At 40.5% G+C, this 19,565-nt stretch overlaps 1 protein-coding gene across 2 annotated transcripts in view; it reads left to right on the top strand.

Moving 5' to 3' along the window:
• The window catches only part of SATB2 (SATB homeobox 2), a 134,886-nt gene that overhangs the window by 24,857 nt on the left and 90,464 nt on the right, over positions 1–19,565 (top strand). For both annotated transcript variants that reach the window (XM_048309970.1, XM_048309969.1), the window contains one exon: positions 312–488. In XM_048309970.1, coding sequence (XP_048165927.1) covers positions 312–488 — 177 coding nt within the window. The remainder of the gene's footprint in view (positions 1–311; positions 489–19,565) is intronic.

The raw sequence follows: 19,565 nt of genomic DNA, 5'->3' as shown, positions 1-19,565 counted from the left end.
GAAAACTTCTGCAGAGTTGAAAAAGTCTTACTAGGAATTCTTGTTCATCTTCATGCTGACTATGATTCTGTTCCTGAACTGTATTCTCTAGAGCTTTTAGTGTGGTTTTTAAATGAGTCAAGTGATGAGACTTTAGTATTTCCCTTGGAAAGAAAACAAAAGTTATCCCACAAGGAAGAAAGGCAGATTTCCACTTATGATGAGTCTTCTAGGTGTGTTAATTTGCAAGTTTAATCAGAGATGTATGACACAGTTCTTGTTCCTCTTATTGATGCTTTGCTGGTTTTTTTCTTGGTGTTTTTTCCATCTAGGTTTGATGATTCCAGTCTTTTGTGTGGTGGAGCAGTCGGATGCCTCTCTTGAATACGATAATCGAGAAGAGCATGCTGAGTTCGTTCTGGTTCGCAAAGATGTGCTCTTTAGCCAGCTGGTGGAGACAGCGCTCCTGGCTCTGGGGTATTCCCACAGTTCTGCAGCTCAGGCACAAGGTATTCAATAAAGTTTTTTCCCACTTCTCTGCACTGCAGAAGACAGCGCCTGAGGTTGTTAGATGTAAGGAGAAAGCAAGAAAATTGGTGGCAAATCTTGGAAGTGTTTATATGAGTTGTGTTAATTGCTCAATACTAAACTAGGTGTACAACAAGCCCTACATTTTTAGCCTGCCTAGAGAGCATTAGCCAGATCTTGCTGAAGTGTGAAATCTGGTGATAATGATCAGTCAGGATATTCATGACACACTTGTTCTGTACCATGAGGCAGGTTGCTGCTTCAAGGAAATCGGCATAGAACCTTTAGGTGTACAGCTAGATGGTATTCAGTATTCCTCTTTGTAGCTGGGCAGTTTTGAACAGCATATTGTAGTCGTTGATTTTTTTAAATTATACACTGTAGCTAATGGTTACATATATATACATGCTCTCTTTATGGCAAAAAGTTGTAGGGCTAAATGTGCAGGCTGATTTCTGTTTTCACTTACCTACTATAATGCTGCAAAACGCTTTGTAAAGCTCTACAGTCCCTTCCACTCAGAGATGATTCTGTTAGCAGCTAAATCTTAAAATAAACAAAGCTTTCCTCTCTACCCAAAATATCAGCTTAAAAAAACCCCAACCTAAAGTCATAATCTTGAGGGAGATGGGCAGGAGGTGGTGGGTTGGGAAAAATCTTTCCAGAATGAACTTTGAATTTCAAGAGGCTTTTTTATACTTAACAGGTTATTTCAGGGCTTATTCTTTTGGATGAGAAACCTGTAAGTTTGTTTTATCTCCGTATCGCCAATAAAACCTGTGCACATTCAGAGTAGTTTAATAGCAATTTTCTTGGGGATTTGGATTTTGTCTGTTGATTTTAATTGTTCTGTATAGGTAGGTATTTAAATGTGGGAACAGAAGGACCAATGGTGGTGTTGAATCCAGGAGTTCCAGGGAGTGGTTAATCGAATGGGCTCCTTGTGCAAACTTCTTTCCAAGCAGGGTGATAATGATTCATTTCCTCTGTCAGCCTCTGCTCTGTGAGAGAGGCTCAGGTTCTTTATACAGGCAGAGCTCATATGTTTATTTACACAATATGGTAGTAAAAGCCCTGCAAGAAAGTAGTTGTTTTGGTTTTTAATATGAAATGCTTTGTGTCATCTTAGGGACTCTTTTTTTCTGAATATAAAAGGTCAGAATATCCCACTGTTTCCCTCCTGGTGAGCCAGCTTTCTGTTTGACAGCACTATCCATCTCAGTTAACACAGTTGCTCAACGTGTTGCGAGCTAACATGTGGAACATGCTGCATTAGGTGGCCAAGATTTGTTTCTTGGCACTTCCAAAGGGGAATGGGCTTTGCAGAAAACCTGCTCCAAGGAGGCATGCCATCCAGTGCAGTGATCCACACTGCCTGAGCATCTCACCTGGGGGAACCTTGCTTTTGTGGCATTGCTCTGTTGTGAGAATAGAGAGGAGGAGACAGATTGGCTCCCGAAGGAAATTAGTCACTGTGCCCAGAGGAAACGGCCACTTTGTTTTTGAGCTTTGTCAATGGGCAGGTTCAGATACTGATCTGTAGCTTGATGTGTTGGTCAAATAACTCGACTAGAAAATAGAAGTTGAATCTCTAATTATTGCAATTTGTCTAAAAGAAAAGACTAAGGTATTTTCATCTTTAAGGCAGCAATTACATTCCTCTAGACAACATCATATGGTATAATATTTAGAATGACAAAAAATACCTTAAAGAACCATCAGCCAACAAATCTCTTGGTCAGGTTATTTACCTTCACACTGAAGGGCCAGTCCACCAAAGTCTTTTAGGCATCTTGAACAAATACTGCAGGCCATGCTGATTTTGAGATATGAAGCTGAAGTATGCAGCATGTTCTGTAGTATACTGTCTCTGTGGTCACTGTCTGTAAGCTGAGGGGTGAGGTACAGGCAGGAACAGCCAATAGATTTCTGAGATTGTTTTGTTTAATGAGAAAATTTATAGTCTATAGGGCTCTGAATTGTTAACTAAGGTTGACAGAAGTGTGCTGCTAAAATGCTATTATAAGGATTTATTTGGGAACACAACTTTCTGATATTAAATTGGTGAAAAAATAAAGCTATTTGCTTTATTCATTATGGTTGTAGGACAAGTCTCCTTCTGTTCTAGTGCTTGGAATTGATTTCCATTAGCAATATATATTAATAAACGTCACTTAGTCCTTTTTTATGATCAACTGAATTACAGGATCTGCATGAGAAGTTAAGGTCCTCAGGTGCATTTTTCAAAATGGTAAAGCTTTGAACATCATGCTGTGCAAAACAGTGACATGAGTAGGTGTCCTCCAGGGACAAAGTAAACAAGTTTGTCAAAGGTTTGGTATTGTAAAAGCTGTCTAAGCTGTAACTTCGGATGTAGTAATTGTCACCTTTTGAGTTGAGAAAGTATTTCATTTTGGCCCCCTCTTTTTTTGGATGATGCTGAGAGGAGCAGCAATTTCACTTCATCTTGCAAGAAGCATCTTGCCTTTGCCTGTTCCTTTTAGAGTAGGGTCTTCTGTGGCAGATAGAAGAGCTAGTTAGGGGGGAAAGAAGAGCTGTGGCAGCAGAGAGAATTGCTGTGGGATTTCACCCCACCTTTGCTGCGGTTCCCCATGGCAGCCCTGCAGAGCTGCCGAGGCCGGGTTGGTGTCTTGTGTGCAGGGCCGTGCCTCGCGCTTCCCAGCTGTACAGCAGCACAGCAGAGACTGGCTGGTGGAAAGGAGATGTGGCACGGAGTGGTAGGTGGTATGTGCCCCCCTGAGGGGGCTGCGTGCCCAAAGGGGCCCTGCCATAGGGCTGCTGGCCTGGGCTGCTGGCCTGGAGCTGCAGAGCTCCCCCAGGGTGTGATGCTGTGTCCGAACATTTGATCTGGAACACACACGCACACAGCTGCCACCTGGCCTGGGCCTCATGTACTGACTGGCTTGTGGTCACTTGGCTTATTATGGATCATTTTTATTCCTGGTTCTAGGTAAATTGATAAGTCTTAGCATAAACAATCTTGATTCAAAAATGTATCAGGAAGTATATGTGAAGGTGGCCCCATGCCTCCCTGGAAGAAACTCTTTATTCCCATGCTGTTTGGGCAGGACACATTTATTCCACAAACAGCTGGTTATGATTTTTTGTTGATGGTGGTGGAGCAGAGAGTTTTCCAGCAAGTGCTGCCCTCATGAAACTTCCCTTTTCTGACAGGAGCTGTGAAATGTCTTCTGGAACAGCATGGGAATTCGTTAACAGCTTGGCACTGGGGTGTGAAAGTTGGTGGTGTAAATGGCAACAAAGGTTTAATAAACATTTATGTATTTTTCTTTCATCACTCGAGTCTACACCTGACAGTAGTGAACCTGCTACATGTGCCTTTTAGGGAGGAAAAGAGTCATGCTTTAAAGGGGCACCTGTTCTTATGTAGTTTAATAAAATATACATGCCCTGATGAATTTTTTTTTTTTTGTGGGTTAGGTATTCTAACAGGGCTATGCAAAAGAAGGGAACTGGTAGGAGGTACATAGAATACACAGTGCTGAGTGCTGGAACCAAAGTAGTATAAAAGTAGCTGCAATCTGGTGTACCCTGTGTGCAGTCCTGTGGCTTTGGGACCTGCTGTGAAAGATGATTCCCTCCTCAGTGTGGGGTGGAAGAAGAACAGTGTTAGTTTGATGCTTTTCGTATCTACTTTCTTAGAATCCATGTGAAAAAGAAAATAGTGTGATTTCCTGTGGATATATATTTTTTCTTTTGACCAGTTCCTTGCTAGCTGTTTTGAGTGTGTACGTAGAACTGATGTGCATTGTCTGCAGAAGTTAGCAGAGCTGATTGGGTGATGGAAATGGAGTTTGCCTTCTCAGGTACTTGAACTAGGTGTATTGGCAGGGCAGTGTGGAGTGCCTGCCCTGACTGCTCTCTGGGGGCAGCTTTAGCCAGGCACTGACAGGATGGTTGCTTGGGTTAGTTGCTGTATGTGGCCATGACAAGGAAAGGGGTGTACAGAAGAGTGAAATGCTGCTCAGATGTCAAGTTGAACAGAAGGAGGAGTGATAAAACAGTGGAGGGAAGTTAACACAGAGCAAGAGATCTTTCCCATCCTTGTCACTGTAGAGATTGCCAAGCTCTGGTTCTTAAGCAATGCATTACCTTGAGCAGAGCCATTGGAAGAGGCAGTGCCTTGCGTTTATGCCTCAGAGGCCTCTCTTGTGCTCAGTTTCTTCTAATGCTGTCTACAGACTGGAGAGAGGGGAAGACTTGTGTTTGCAAAGAGCTGTGTGTGGCTGGTCGGAGTGGAAGGCTGGATGGAGAGGCTGGCAGTGATCAGTGGGGAAGGTGTAGTACAAGAACAAGAAAGGAGAAGGGTTTAAGTATCTTGCCTTGCCACGTGGAATTGCAGTAGCTGGGCACAGAGGTGAGTGATGCTCTGTGGAGATTGTGGTTTAGTGAGCAGAGATCAGATGGCTCAGCCCTGTCAGCCTTGCATCACTGCAGTGGGAAAGAGGAGAATTTTGTTGAGCCGATCAGTGCCTGGCCAGAGTAGCTGACACCCAGAGGTGTACCTCAGGACCTACTCCATTCCTACTCCAGCTGCCTCGCCCGTGAAACTCTGATGTTGCTTGCAGCCGCAGGACAGCTTGGCTTCAGTGCTTCTGCAGAGCACTGTGTTCTGGAGCACTGATGCAGCTGTCTTTGCAGTGAGCTGCAGCAAGACAGAAAGGTGGCTCTCCTGACTGTGTAGGAAGGAAACCAAGGCACAGACATATGTTAAGAGTTCTCCTCTGGATTGATAGTCAACACGGCTGGGGTGGGAAGCAACCCAGACTGCAAGTGTGTTCATTTTCTTAAAGGGTTTAAATGCGTGAACTCAGCCCTCCTCTCTGCTGTTAATTGGAAGCCCCTTTCGCTTGTGGCCTGTGTTTTAGTATTACTTCAAAGCACAGACCAGATCTGTGTGATACGATGCTGTTTATCGAATCTGTCCAAGCCCCAGGCTGTTGTGTGTAAGAATGTGGCAGCTAGAGTGCTGTGCTCCTTCACCCAGACTAGCCTTTGTGAGAGCAGCATGACCATAGTGCCCCTTATGGGATTATAACCGTGTGTACAAATATTTGAAAGGTGTAAATACCGATGAAAGAATGGATTTGCCTAAGCCGGTACAAGAGGGTAGGGCTCTGAGGCAATTGGAAGGACCTGAGCAGATGATTAGTAGGGAAAGATCCTGTGAAATATTCCCATCTGTGCTGTCTCCAGAACCACAGTAGCTTCCAACTGAGTGTCAGGTAAAGGGAGAACATACCAGCTGGGGGCTGTATTGAACACACACGCACAAGCTGGTTTATTTCTGTATCAAGAAAGGTACAGTAAAAGTGTGGCGAAACCCTGCTGAACTGTGCTTGATATATACAGCCAAGTTTGCTGTAGCTGGGAAGACCAGATATGCTATTTTCTACGGAAGTGCAAGGTAGCAGTATGGGAAAAACTGAGAGGAAACCTGAATTCAAGTTTCTCATGTGAGTAACATGCAATAAATTACAAGGCTGCTATAATCTGGGATCCTCTGACCCTTCAGCCCACTGTCACTTGTGTCTGAGTCGTGGCTCCCTATTCATGAGATCAAAGACCTTCTATTGAGAAGAGTTTAATAAATAGGAGGGACATTGGTGATATAATGGCTTAAATAACAAGACGATACAGTGATCAACAAGCTAAATGGATACAGTGATCAACAAGCTAAATGTTGGGTCACTTCCTGACTGTTACTTCTTTCTGCTACTTTTTTCTTTTTCGTTTTAACAGAGACAGTGTATTGGTCTCACCTAACAGAGTTGTCAGTCCATGTAAAGCTGCTGTATTTCTCTGAGCTCAAACTCTTTTGACACGGAGTATTCTCACCCTGCTAAACCATTTCGATTTAAAACAAAACACCCCAAAACAAATGAAAGAAACCCACCCAGCCCTCTTGACACCTCTTTTCAGCAGTTCCGTCTTACACCATCTCTAATTAACAGCTCCTTACCTTTGGTAATCCCCTTTGTCCCCCTTGCTTCTACTGGGGATACTTAAAATGGGTGAACTCTTCTTTCTTCTCTCCAGTTGCAGGTGACATTATAAAAGGCCCAAATCAAATCGTTTAACAGTAGTATGTGTGAGGGGTGGGGCTCATACCGACATCTTGCAGTAAACTCTGCCCGTGACAACTTGTCTGAGATTGCTAAACAGACTGGATTTCTTGCAGTGATACTCAGCCATCCAGATCAAAGTTTTCCTTGTAAAAGCTGCTCCTTCTTGACCTGTTCATTGCTTGAGTTGTATTCTTTGTCTTTCTCCCTGATGTTTGAAGAAAGAGGGCTAAGAACTTCTCAAATATTTATTTCCCTCCCTATATACATCATTTACCAGCAAATCACTGTTTTGTCTACCCTACAAAACTTCACAACTGTAAGTGAAATTCAATTAGCCAGAACCATGAGAGAGTCAGATTTTAATGAGAATATTGAAAACCTCTTCATTCTTTGTGGGTTTTGATAGGCATTTCTGTGCATAATGGACACAGGGGTTGAAAGACACTGTTGTTAAAGGTTCAGCATCTCATGTCATTTCAATTAAAGTCCTAGAATTCTCTTTAAGAGTTCGTCAGAACTCTTAAGAAATCTTATGTAAAAAATAAAAGAAGCAACAAAGATTGAGGCTCCTTATATTTGTAGGATTTGCTAAAATTAGTCTTGCATTTTTTATGGAAAATGTGACATATAAAGAAATGTTAGAATGTCATATTTATAGATATATAAATGGAATATATTTTAAGTTTTACTTTCGTTTATATATATAAACACATATATGATGTATTTATAGTTTAGTATATAAACACACATTTTCTACATATACATGCGTACAAATATATATTTATATTAAAGTATAATATATATGTGGAAGCAAAAGCTCAGAATTAAATTAATAAATTAATCTTTCAGATTACTTGTCATCCTTATTCTCCATTTGTGCCGTTATTTTAAGTAACCTCATTATCCCAACAGCATGAACACCAGTGAATACTTGATTTTTTGATAAGCTCTCTGTGAAAGTTCTTAACTTCTGACTAGTGGTCAGTAAGTGCCTGTCTTTCCTTTTCTTCCCTGCCACCCCCCAAGCTGGTGTATAAAAGTTAGCATGTGGTATTGGCATTCTGATCCCAATATATTATTTACAGGATTCTTGTGATGGAGCAAAACCTTCTACACATAATAATCTATTTTTCTAGATGGCAAACATCTGGGTAGTATAAGTAAATGGGTAATTAGTGTTTGAACAGCTTAAAGGAGGGTAAGTAAAGGTAGTCCTGAACAGCTCAGCACTTCTGACACCGCTTTCCGTCTCATTTGCGGTTTGTGACTGAGCACAGCACGGCTCATAAGCAGGAGAGGGGGCAGGGGGAAAGGAGGGAGCAGGGTGGACACAATGGGCTTTGGCTGTTCCAGTGAGACACCCTTTCATCCCTCTCTCAGTGAGACCCCACATACCTGCCAAGGGACTTTGGCGTTGTGTGCTTTGAAGCACATCATGTTTTGGTGGCAGCTCTGCGGGCTCCAGTGAACTTGTTGCAGTGGTGTGTGTGTGTCATTTGTTTGTTCCGTGGTCATAATGGATCAAACTCGGACTGTGCTATGGGAAGAAATCATTAAACCTTTCGTTCTTGTCTCGTTTGTTTCTGAGCAATATTGCTCAGGCTGTAACAGTGAATCGGTGCTTTAGTTTGATGAGGGCCATGTTCTTTAATGCTTTCCATTCACTTTATGTTGCAGGCTACGTGCAAAAAGGTAACACCGCAGGACAGAGGTTTCTTGTAGCTTTGTACTCTTCAGGGAAAGATTTTTCTGTATTCTGCCAGTGTTGTAAACCAGTGGAGAAATGCTGGGGAAATTGAGCCACATGCTTTTTTGTGTCACAGCAACCATTACAGTAGTTTGGGGTAAAATAAAAAACAAGTTCACTCTGAAAGGCCTGTGTGTACTCGATTAAAAACTTAGACCAGTGTATAATAAATTTAGATTTTTCCTGTCTCCCTTCCCAACCTCTCAGCTAAACCCACAAGTCCAGGAAACACTGGCAGTTTTGAGTAAAACTGAGAAATGGTCTTTATTAGTTTCAATTAAAAAATTTTGTTGTCTTTTTTTTTTTTTTTTTTTTTTTTTTCTTCTTCATGAATCTGATAATGAAGCAGTGCTCTATTTAAAAGTGGAAATAAATTAGGTTAGGCTAGGTCTTCCCCTGTCCAGAGAAGGAAAATGCGGTGCAGTTAACAGCCTGTTAGCTAACAAGGTAAATATTTAAACATTCAGTAGGATGAGCAGAGCAAAGCCTGGTGCTGGTTAACATGTTAGGGTAGCTTTTTTTTTCCTTCCTTTTTTTTTTTTTTTCTCTTATTTAGATTTTTAAAAATATTCTCATCTGCTGAATTATTTTTTCCCATTCTCTCCTGTAGATAAGGGAAGCAGCATTTTAACCCAGTGGCATGAGGGGCTTGGCTTTTTGTTCCAGCTGCAGATGGCTGTGCCCCATCTGCCTTCCCCACAGGCACAGAAAGCTGTGCCCACCCCCAGCCGCTTCTTTCTTTAACCTAACAGAGGTAGGGCACATCCCCCAGATCAGCTTCTGCTTATTTAGAAGTAAATCCCAACTTGAGAATCCCTGGTTTGCCTTGGGTGTAGGTTCCCTATGCAGCATTTATAATGGCTGTGCTGCTGGGGAGAAAGCAGAGCTCTTCTGCTGCCTGGTCCACCTGAAGTCCATTTGTTGTCAGCACCCCGGTCTGGATCTTGCTGCATGTGTTTGGGGGAGTTGGTTTGAGCCTGCAGAGAGCAAAGGTGCTTGGCTGCAGGGCCTCTGGCAAGCTTGTGGTGTAGGGCAATACTTCTCAGTCCCCTTTAACCAGGTAGACAAACTAAGCATGAAAACCATTTTGTTCTTAAACTGAAAACCTAACAAAATAGGGGTAGAAAATCTGACGGGGATAAACAGAAAGTGCCTTCTAGTTTAAAAAAGCAAAAGAGAGGCAAACACACTGACCCCTGTTCCGTGTCTTACTGTCTCTTCAGGAGAGATCCTCTTGGCAGCAACAGCAAAGGGTCAATTCAGACGGTTTCTCACTGCTGCACGTGAGCATTGTAGAAAGGACCTGGCTTTAATCCTCCTGGTCCTTTCTGGAATATAAATGAAGCTGTCAATCAGCAACTGTATTTGATGTTTGCGTCCTTTCATACCGGTTGAATTTTACAAGGGCAGTCTGCCCTCCTGCATTGTTTGTGATCGGGGGTCTGCAGCGGATTAAATGGCTACATTTAATGGAATGGAATGGGAAAGGATGAGCAAAAGACAATGCTATTAGTGACCTCCTTTTACCTCCTATCCTGCTCACTGGAAGCCCACTCGGAGAGTACCCATGAAGGTTCAAATTCAAGCTATGTCCGAGAGAAGTGGGTGTATATGCCCTCCTCCCATCTGCTGAGCTCCCTGATTATTCAGGGTGCGTGTCTCTTCCTTGCTTTACTGGTGGAGGCCTTGTGGAGAATTGCTCACACTCTCTCTGTCTTTTGGCCAGTAAATACCTTTGATTTATCCAGACAATTTAAAATAATATATGTTTATACAGGTGTGATTAAAAAAAGACATTGCATGAGGTTGGATGATGAGATGAGGTTGGGGCATTTTTCACTGTGTATTTATGGGCAATTTTACTTTCAACTGAAATGAAAAATAAATGAAGTTATTCCAAATGAAAAATAATTCTTCCAAATGAAAAATAATTCTTCTAGAATGAAGTAACTGTCAATAAAGCTAGAATAGCCCTGGGATCTGGGGTCTGTATTTTATTCTGTTTTTACTTCCCGTACTGTTTTGTAAGTGTAGCACTTTTGTCTTCACCTGGCTGTTTCCAAGTTACCAACAAAGAGTTAAATTCAAACAAGTAAGCTAGGAGGAGGATGCATGTGCCAGTCAGGATTCATAGCTAAATTGCTTTCATACTTTGTTTTTATAATATATTTGCTGCTTAGCCACATTTTGGCCTTTTTCCTTTTTCTAACAAAAATCATTCTGTGGGGTAGCTGGTAGATAATTCCTACTTTGACAGAGACAACACCGTGCTAAAAATGTCCCTTGGCATAGGGATCGTTAACTGATGGCAATTTGTCTGCCTTTCTAAGTAGGTTTTTCTTCGGCACCAGCTATGGAATCTATGAAATAGTCTGTGGGGGGAAAAAGTGTTTATCTTATGTTGAAACAGAGGATGAACCAAATGCTTGAGGAAAAAATTGTATCAAATAATGAGCTATAGATAATACTGTATCTTTTCAAGATCCTGGAAGTAGATGTTTAGGCAGTATTATGTGGCAGTCAGCATGAGAAAATTGGCATTTTCTGAAATGCTACCATAGAATGTGCTTCAAACGTCACTCTTTATGTATCCATGTATATAGATAACATCAATTACATATTTTTAAATGTTGATGATGAGTCTAAAAGCTACATGCATTACAAACATAAAAGTTTCCTTTTCTGTGGCTTAACCGTGGAGAGCAAGTCTTACTTTTCTCAATCTGAAAAGCGTATTTGTTTGAATAATAAAATGAAGAGTGGTATTTTGTTAGTAATATTAATAGAGATTTATTAATAATTTATTGTGGTGCTTTCAAATAAAGGACTACACCTAGGGTTTTTTTGGGGGGTGGGGTCATTTGCTTTTTTTGATATATCTATTAAAAGAGCATAGCAACACCATATATTTGCATTTTCTGATCACTAAAATTCCTCCCTACGCATAAATGCGTATGTGAAATTGAGAACCTAATTAAAAGATTAACAGCATGTACAGTAATTTACCCAAAAGGCATGTGTTAATTTGTTAAAACACTAAAGATCTTTATGCTGTCTTTTTTGATGCTATCAAAATATTTTCCGTGGAACTGGTTGAACCTGGTCTCTTCATTAGAAATTCTTCTGTAGAGTAAAACAACTTAATTTCATATCTAATTGCATAAGGAATTATAAATTATCTTTTCTAAGAGACCTATGACACTAAAACACAGAATGAACAAATAAAATGGATTTGTTCTAGTACAAATGAAGATATATGGCAGTATTTTTATTACAGACACCATTTGTTTGGGCTGAGCATCTGAATATTTTACTATAAGATGCAAAGTGCTATTTGTTGAGCAGTCATTCTAGCAATGCATCTTAAGGTGTTTTGCAACTAATTGCCGTGCAATGAAGAAACCCAAATCAACAAAGCCCAGGCCCACCCATAAAATAAAATCCTATGCAGAATGAGATAAATCTGTTCCAAGGGAAGTGCATTTTATGTGCATTCATAGAAGCAGTGGGATCTGCTTCTTGGATCAAACATACAACTTTTCTTTTGTTCATGAGGAGAGACCTGTTGATTCAAAAAGTGTGCTTTAGCTCAGCAAAAGGGTGACTTGCTGCACGTAAAGTGGTTTCCAGCTAGTTAAAGCATGCTGCAGTGTAGACTGGAGCACACAGGTGAAGGATTTCATGTCTGGTTTCTCTTGGGGATGAGGTATAGAACAGTTTACTGAAGGTGGGGCATTTCCCTCACGTAAAGGGGAATGTAGGTCCTGCTCTGACTCCATTAGTGTCCCACAACCTGAGGGTTGCCATTCTGCTGCACAATTAGGATGTCCCTCCCTCTTGGAGACTTCCAGTGGAATCCTGAACGACTCTGCCTTCCTGCCTTGAAAACACAACCAGTAGGTTGTCCTTTAGGAAACAACAGGGTGTTGAACAGTACGAAGTGACACAGTAATCTGAGAGTTGAGTATTAACCTTATGGCAGAATTCAGCAGAAACGGGCAATTGTTAAAGATTTGTCTTTTGTAAATTCTCATAGAATTGTATTCTGGCATTGAAAGTTTAAAATATTTTATAGTACATTTAGCATTTTGTAGTGCGCTGTGTCAGTGTTGGTGCCAAGGCTGTTTGAATGTTGCTGAACGTCTGTTTAACCAGATTAGATTAAACCCTAATACATTATTTAGTGCAAGGAACAAATTAATATTATACTGACCTTTGGAGGGTTGAATTAATAAATTTATCACAAGGATTAGTTTGGAATTGCATAATAGAGACCTTCTTTTGTTTATTTATCCAGAACTACTTTTATTACGAAGTTTACTAACACAAAGCTGCTTCCATTAAGCTGATTGTTATTCCTAGATAGTAAAAGATCAATGCCATATTGTCTATATCCCAATGTATGGATGGATTTATGAATTTTTGTAGAAGGGCACCAAAAGGGTAGTATGGCACTTCATAAAGTCAAGTAGAAAAGAAATGTAATATTTTTTAGCTGGAGAGCTTCTATGGTCTGGTTTGAGTGGTATGAGACGAAAACTTCGGTATTTATGGTGAAATGTGGATTACCCCTTAAAAAAAATTTGTGCCGAATAATCCCAAGTGATTTCAATTACAAGGTTGAGGAACATTTTTGTAATCATCAAAACATGAGATTTTTTTTTCCCTTAGCTTTCTGTAGCTCTGTATTAAAACTTCATTTTGCAAGAACTTCTTATGCTTCACAGTTTTGAGTGTGTGTCAGTACAGGAAAGTGGGGAGAGAGAAAGCAGAAAAGAAGAGAGACAGACAAATTTTCCTGCACTGTTCGTTATAACAGTGTCATGACTTTGTGAGGGACAGCAGTGTGATTTTTTGGTAGTGTAGTAAGCACCGGCACCACGCCACCGAGGTTCAGCAAATCCCTGTCCCACTCTTCTCCTTCCTGACCAAGGTTGGGATGGAGTTGCAGGTACAGCTGTAGCACTGCATGGCACTGTGATGCCCCAGGGTCACAGTGTCAGTTTTGTGGAAGGAGGGACTGTTACACAACAAAATTGCCATCATACATCTTCAAGGCTTCTCCTGTTTCTTTCTCTTTTTATATCTGGGTCTCTTGTGCACAAATTCTCATTTTGCATGTAAATGTGAAGGAGATGGAGAAATCTTAGCTGCAGATGGAAAAAAAAAAAAGTCCTCCAGTGTCTTCATATTTTAAAAAAATCCAGAATTAGAAGGAGATAAATTTATGTAGCCTTTGCACCATAATAATATGGCAAGACCTGACACAAAGCCATAAGGCTTTTTTCACAGATTTAGTTGTCTGGAAATTGTGCAGTGCTGTTTAAATAGAATGTCTTTTAATAGATTGCAAGAAATAAAAAAAAAAAAATTTAAAAATCATGTTTTCACCAAGGATTACATGATGGCAGTGTTAACTCCCGTGCAATTAATAGACAGCGTGTACTTTGTTTTCCTTTGAGTGCTTAGCATTTTCTCTAGATTTCATCTGGTCACGTATCCAGGAACTGGGTATGGATGCAAGCTGCTGTTAATTGAACTGTATTTAGGACTATTAAAACCATCATATGTGCAGTATGGCAAGATGTGTATCTAAATGTGCATTTGCAGCAATGTAGCCGTGGCATGCATATCCTGTAGTAGATAGGCAGCCCCTAGTCCACGTATTTTTAGATACAAAACCTAATTGGTTTATGACAAAATAACTTCCTATATTAGCATAGCATTTATCTTTTACAAAACCTGCAGTTATTTCCCCACAACAGTTGAGAAGTGCAGTTTGTAGCTTAACAGGAATATGTTCTAATTTTGTCGTGGAGCATTGGCCCATTGAGTCAGGTCTTGTGTTGTAGCAATTTCTTTATATAGAGGAAGGCTAGTCCTGGTTTCCCCTATCTCATACACCTACTGAATGTCTTTTTACATCCAGCTAGTTGTGTGATGTAGTATTTGGGGGGAACAAGATGCTGTTTTATGCGAGGAGTGATCAGTTCAAGTCTGGAAGCAAAAAAAAAAAAAAATTCCTTATTTCCGTGCTTGATGGATTAAGTCTTTTATATAATATGTTTTATAGAAAAAGAGCTATGTTTGTACAGAAGGAGGTGCCAGAACGCTAATAGAAGTATAGTAGCTCATCTGATGGGTGGGACAGATTTCTTCGTGCTGTTTGGAAAAAAAAAATTAACCCCGTGTGGGAGTGTAATATCTGGCATTGTTAATTCTTGACATTTTGTTTCCCATACTTCTGGGGCTCTTGACAAGGGGAGCTTCATCTTCTCTGTAAAAATTTAATTTGTAGAGATAAAAAAAAAATTCTTAGAGGATTCCATCAGAAGCTTGTTAGCATGATCCTGTCTTTGGCATGAGAACATGGAATAGAAAAGAATCCAAGCATTTTAATTTGCTGGGAACAAAAAGAAGCTGGTTGGTAACTTTGGGATGCAGTCTTGCTCTCTGAAGCACATTACTTTGCGGGCGTGCAGGCACGTGACAGTGTGATCGTACATGGGGCTGGGTTGGTTTCAAACGCGCCTGGGGCCTCCTGTGGCCCTTTTGTTATTTCTCAGCCTTTGGCACCGAGTGCTGGTGGGGGATGTGTGGAGATGGGGAAACGAGAGAAATGGATATTAGAATTCAGTAGCCGATTTAAATTAAGCAGAAACCTCAGTATGTTATAAACTTGTAAGGCTATATATACACTATGGCATGTGGCTGGACTGTAGTCATGCTCAGAAAACCACTGAATATTATAGGACAGTTCATATGTTTTCTAATTCTTCCCAGAAAAAAAGAGGGTTTATGGGGATATTACTAAGTAATATCTTGTTACTGTATTCCTACTGTTGGCAGTACAGCAATTTGAACTTTCAAAAATTGCAGATTAGGTATTTCCCTAAAACTATATGTACTATTTAGCATCTTACTGATGTTCTGGCAGAACAGCACAGGGATTGACAGAAACTGGAGCTGGAAGTGACTGAAGGGAGCTAACGGAGTTTAGTGAAGGTTATGGAGAAGCAGTTGTTTCCAGCAGATGTCCCGTGAAGAGAGATGGGAGAGGGAGAGAGATGCCAAAGCAGGAACTACTCACCCTGAACGTGACTTTTTCAGCCAGGAGGAATCCAGGCTGACAATGTCATTTGGAACTTTGCATCCTTAGTAGGAAGAAGTAAGAACAGGAGTGAAAAAGCTGGTAGTAGTAGAGATAATGGCCTGACCTCTTAAAACGTAAGCAAGAGGTTCATATATCAGAAGAAAATATTCCTTGCAATGGTAGAAACTGAAATGCAGGGTTCTGCTACTATTGGAGTAACGCCAAAAATGGAACTAGAAAGGTTTGTCATGGTGTGAAGACTATGTGAAATAGAAAAGTTAAATGGGCATCCAGTGCTGTGATGTAGGGTCCAAAATCAGCTCACACAGTGCTGTTAGTGTTCATAGTTATTGGTGCTGTAGCCTCAATAAGGGATTCTTTACCAGAAAATTAAGTTATATTTTCAGTTACAGAACTGTAAATAAAGTCAAATACTTCTGAAGTCAGTGGAGTATTTGATTTCCACTGATGCAATTGAGGACAGAGGTTGAAACATGATTTTTGTTTCCATATGTATCTCAAGCTGTATTTCAAACTTGTTTTATATGAAGAAATAAATAATGTGTTGTGAGACGGGTTGGGAGCATAGATGACACAGGTTCACATAAATTTATGTATATTAGTATGTGGTTACTGATCCTATACCTGATTGTTTGCAAAGAGCTTGTTTGGGGTGTTCTATTCATGTAATTTTTTAGCTGTATCCTGATATGGAAAACGAAACTCAATGCTGCTATTCTGGAGTGAGTTGTTTAGCTACAGGAGATATAGGCCAAAGCCATTTTACTACAGAACATTTTTCCTTATTTGAAAGCCATCCTTTTGCAGGATATTTTTTGTTTAATGATGTTCAGAGTAATTTGATTGTTATTTCTAATATATCATCGAAGCTTGGGTTTGTGTTCTTGCTTGCTTATGTGAATACCTGAGACACAGTGACTTAGACTGGAACAACGAAATAGGGATTACCTGTAGGAATCCTCCTACCACTTCAGGGTCATGGACAAAGATGCCCTGTGTCCTCAGAGGCCAGAAGTGTGGCAACTCTAAGACTGAAAGTAAGGAGCTATGTGTGTCTTAATATATACAAGATTTGACTTGGTTTCAAGTACTTTTCTTAAGACTGGAGGAAGGAGAAATCTGCAGAGTAGGGAGACACATGAAGCCTGGATTTAAGAGCCTTAAAGTAGGGTATGGTGTTGCTTTAGTTGTGTGTCTGTGTGTGTTTGATTGAAGGTGGGGGATAGCAAATATCCACTGTTTTGGCAAGGACTGAGAAGTTGGTCTTTAACTTGACTAATACGTATGTGTATGTAGGAAGGTTTTAAAAGATGGGGAAAATACTTGTTAATTTGGACTATTTGTGGTTGAAATATGAACACTTGGGTGTAATAAGAAGAAATACAGTAACTTTTTGTTTTCAGAGAACTTTTTAGAAATACTACTTCAAATTAAGATTCGTGTATTTTGTGGGGTTTTCACATAGGGTGGAAAGCAGGGTACCCTGTCTGACTGCATCCATAAATCAAGATGGTGCCTTTTTTTCTGTGAAGCTTAAGGTAAAAGACTTTTGGTTTTAAAGCACAAGGTGGTTAGTACTTGTCTGTAGACTTCTAAATAATATATAAATGCTAAAGTTTTTTATTTGATTAACTCTTTATTCATTAACAAGGTGCTTATGGAGGAACATTCATCAGAAGCTTTAGAAATTGTGGGAGATTTGTGTTGTCATATGATGTCATTACAGCAATACGTAGCATTGTAAAACTTCAGAGCAACCACTGCTGTACCACCAGGGTGAGGTGAATAATGGAGCATTCATTCACTCCTACCAAATCCCAACATCAAATATTCCACAGGCTCTCTTAAAACAGAAATTGTGCCTGTAGGAACATGTACTGAGAAGTAATGTTTCAGAGGGTATAATCAGAGTACCCCAAGAAGAGTGGTAGATATTTCAATTCCCAGAAGTTGTTGTGTTAAAGCTGCACAAAAGCTAGATTCTTGGAGGTAAAGGCTCTTCATATGGGAGTGGCTCAAAAAAAATCTTGGCTATCTCATGCGGAACTGGTGAGAAGGAACACTAGAGGCCAAATGCTGCTCGGTTACACCATCCTATGTTTGGAGTAGTGCCAAAGACGAGCACTTTCCCTGCTGCGACTGGACTGGGGGGAGTACAGCTCTGAGGGGTCTGAGCAACCAGTGACTCTACTCTAAACCACGCATAAAACAAGTTTAGCAATCTTGGACTGTTGAACAATGATTCATTTTATAATACGACCGCAAAATGTAGCTGTGTTGGTAATGATTGCTTCAAATAGCTCGAGAAACTGAATGAGCAAGGAAAGGTTGGGATTACCCTTAGCCCTACTAAGTGTCCTTGTTGGGCCGGAGGTCAAGGTTTCCTGGTATAGCTTTTGCCCTGGGCTGCACAGACAGGCAGGGCAGAGCTCTGCTTGCAATAGACAGACAAAGGTCTCATTCTTTAGTGGTAAATGTGCTTTAACAGCTACCACTGTATACTAATACTTAAAATGAAAGGAAATGTTAAGTCTGCTGCATGTTACTTGTTCAGGATGTTAACAGCTGTAGGCAAATACATCTATAGTAGAGGAGGGAGAGGAAGATACAAGCAACTTTCATAGCCATCCTTTCATATCTGTAATTACATCCAGACTTAGCAGCAGTGTCATTTCGTTTTGCAGAGGAGCGTGGCAGCCCTTGAAGTGAGATTTGTTGGTGTTCAATCCCGCATGGTAGAAAAGGTCCATTGTGCTCTGACCTGCTTTAAAACAAACCATACTAAACCATGCATGCATACTCAAAGAGTCCCCCCTTTTTATAGACAACTGCCATTTGTTGCAAGGGTTGCTATGGCAAACCAGGGCAGAAAATCCTGTCTTGATGTTAAAGCGAAATACTTAGAAATTGTAAGGAGACAGATTTTGAGAATATAAATTAATTAAATGGCAGTAATTGCATTATTGCACTATCTTGCCAGGGAAATAGCTATTCCTGTGAGAGTCTTTTACTGTGCTAGGTCTTGGAGCAGAGTGCAATTTTTTGAATGTGTGCTAGGTTTTCAAAATCTGTCTTTGTGCTTTTATTTAATTCTAACTAGTGAAAAACAGCAGCTTAGCCTTGCAAGGTTGGTCATCGTCTGGTGTGCTTGAGTTGTTAAATCTGTAAGAAGGCTGAATAAGCATTTGCAGTTTGGGCTTTAAACTGACAGAAATAGATAACTATAACCTCACCAATTTGGCCTACATAGCTGCTGGATAGCTTGCCGGGTTGGGATCATTGTCTTTGGACAGGAATTGTTATGTTTCTTCCAGATAGAAGTCCTACGGCTGTCTAATGTGCCTTTTGCTCCTTGGCTGCTGGAGGTGCAAAGTGTCAGGCAGGAAGGAGACTTCTATGGTGCATACTTCATTTGAGATAAAAAGGAAAAAACCAAGGCTGTTTTACGTTGCTTGTCTTATTCAACCCCCTGTGTCCTGAGTACTTAACAGGTCTGACCTTACTGCTGTTGTGCCCTTCTTCAATTTGCCAATGAAAGGATGAAGAATAAGCTTCAGAAACAGAATGGATAAACTGGATGCTGCCTAGCATCTTTTTAGTGCAATTAGAAAAGCTGCTTGGACTTTCTTTTTGCTTTAAATGCTGAGAACAAAACGGTTTTCTCTCCTTACATCTACAACACTTACTCATTAAAGTATTGCCGTACATTTTTAAGTGGGACTGTGTTACTGTCCTTTGATAACATTTTGGGAGAAATGAAGACTAAAATGCTCGTTTCCCACATCTGAAATAGGAGATTCAGACTTAAAAGGAGAAAGAGAACAAACCATCATATAGGAAAAGAAATGAAAAATGTTTTTTGTAAATACATTACCTTGGACCATGAAGAACCTTAGGGTGACCTGGTGAGTGAAGTCCTTTCTGTAGGAGTTCTCCAAGCATCTCTGGTCTTTGCTCAGTTGATCTCAGTGGATCAATCAGCCTCTGCTGCTTGGCTGAATGTGGGCACAGGCCAATGACTCTGTGTTCATTATGCCAGTATTGCCGGTCTTATGAATTGACCATCTGCTGTTTGCTTTTGCATGCA

This window comes from Corvus hawaiiensis, chromosome 7 (genome assembly GCF_020740725.1).
Source record: "Corvus hawaiiensis isolate bCorHaw1 chromosome 7, bCorHaw1.pri.cur, whole genome shotgun sequence".
Taxonomy (NCBI): domain Eukaryota; kingdom Metazoa; phylum Chordata; class Aves; order Passeriformes; family Corvidae; genus Corvus; species Corvus hawaiiensis.
Note: the sequence above shows the minus strand (reverse complement) of the source record. Positions and strands in the feature narration are given on the sequence as shown.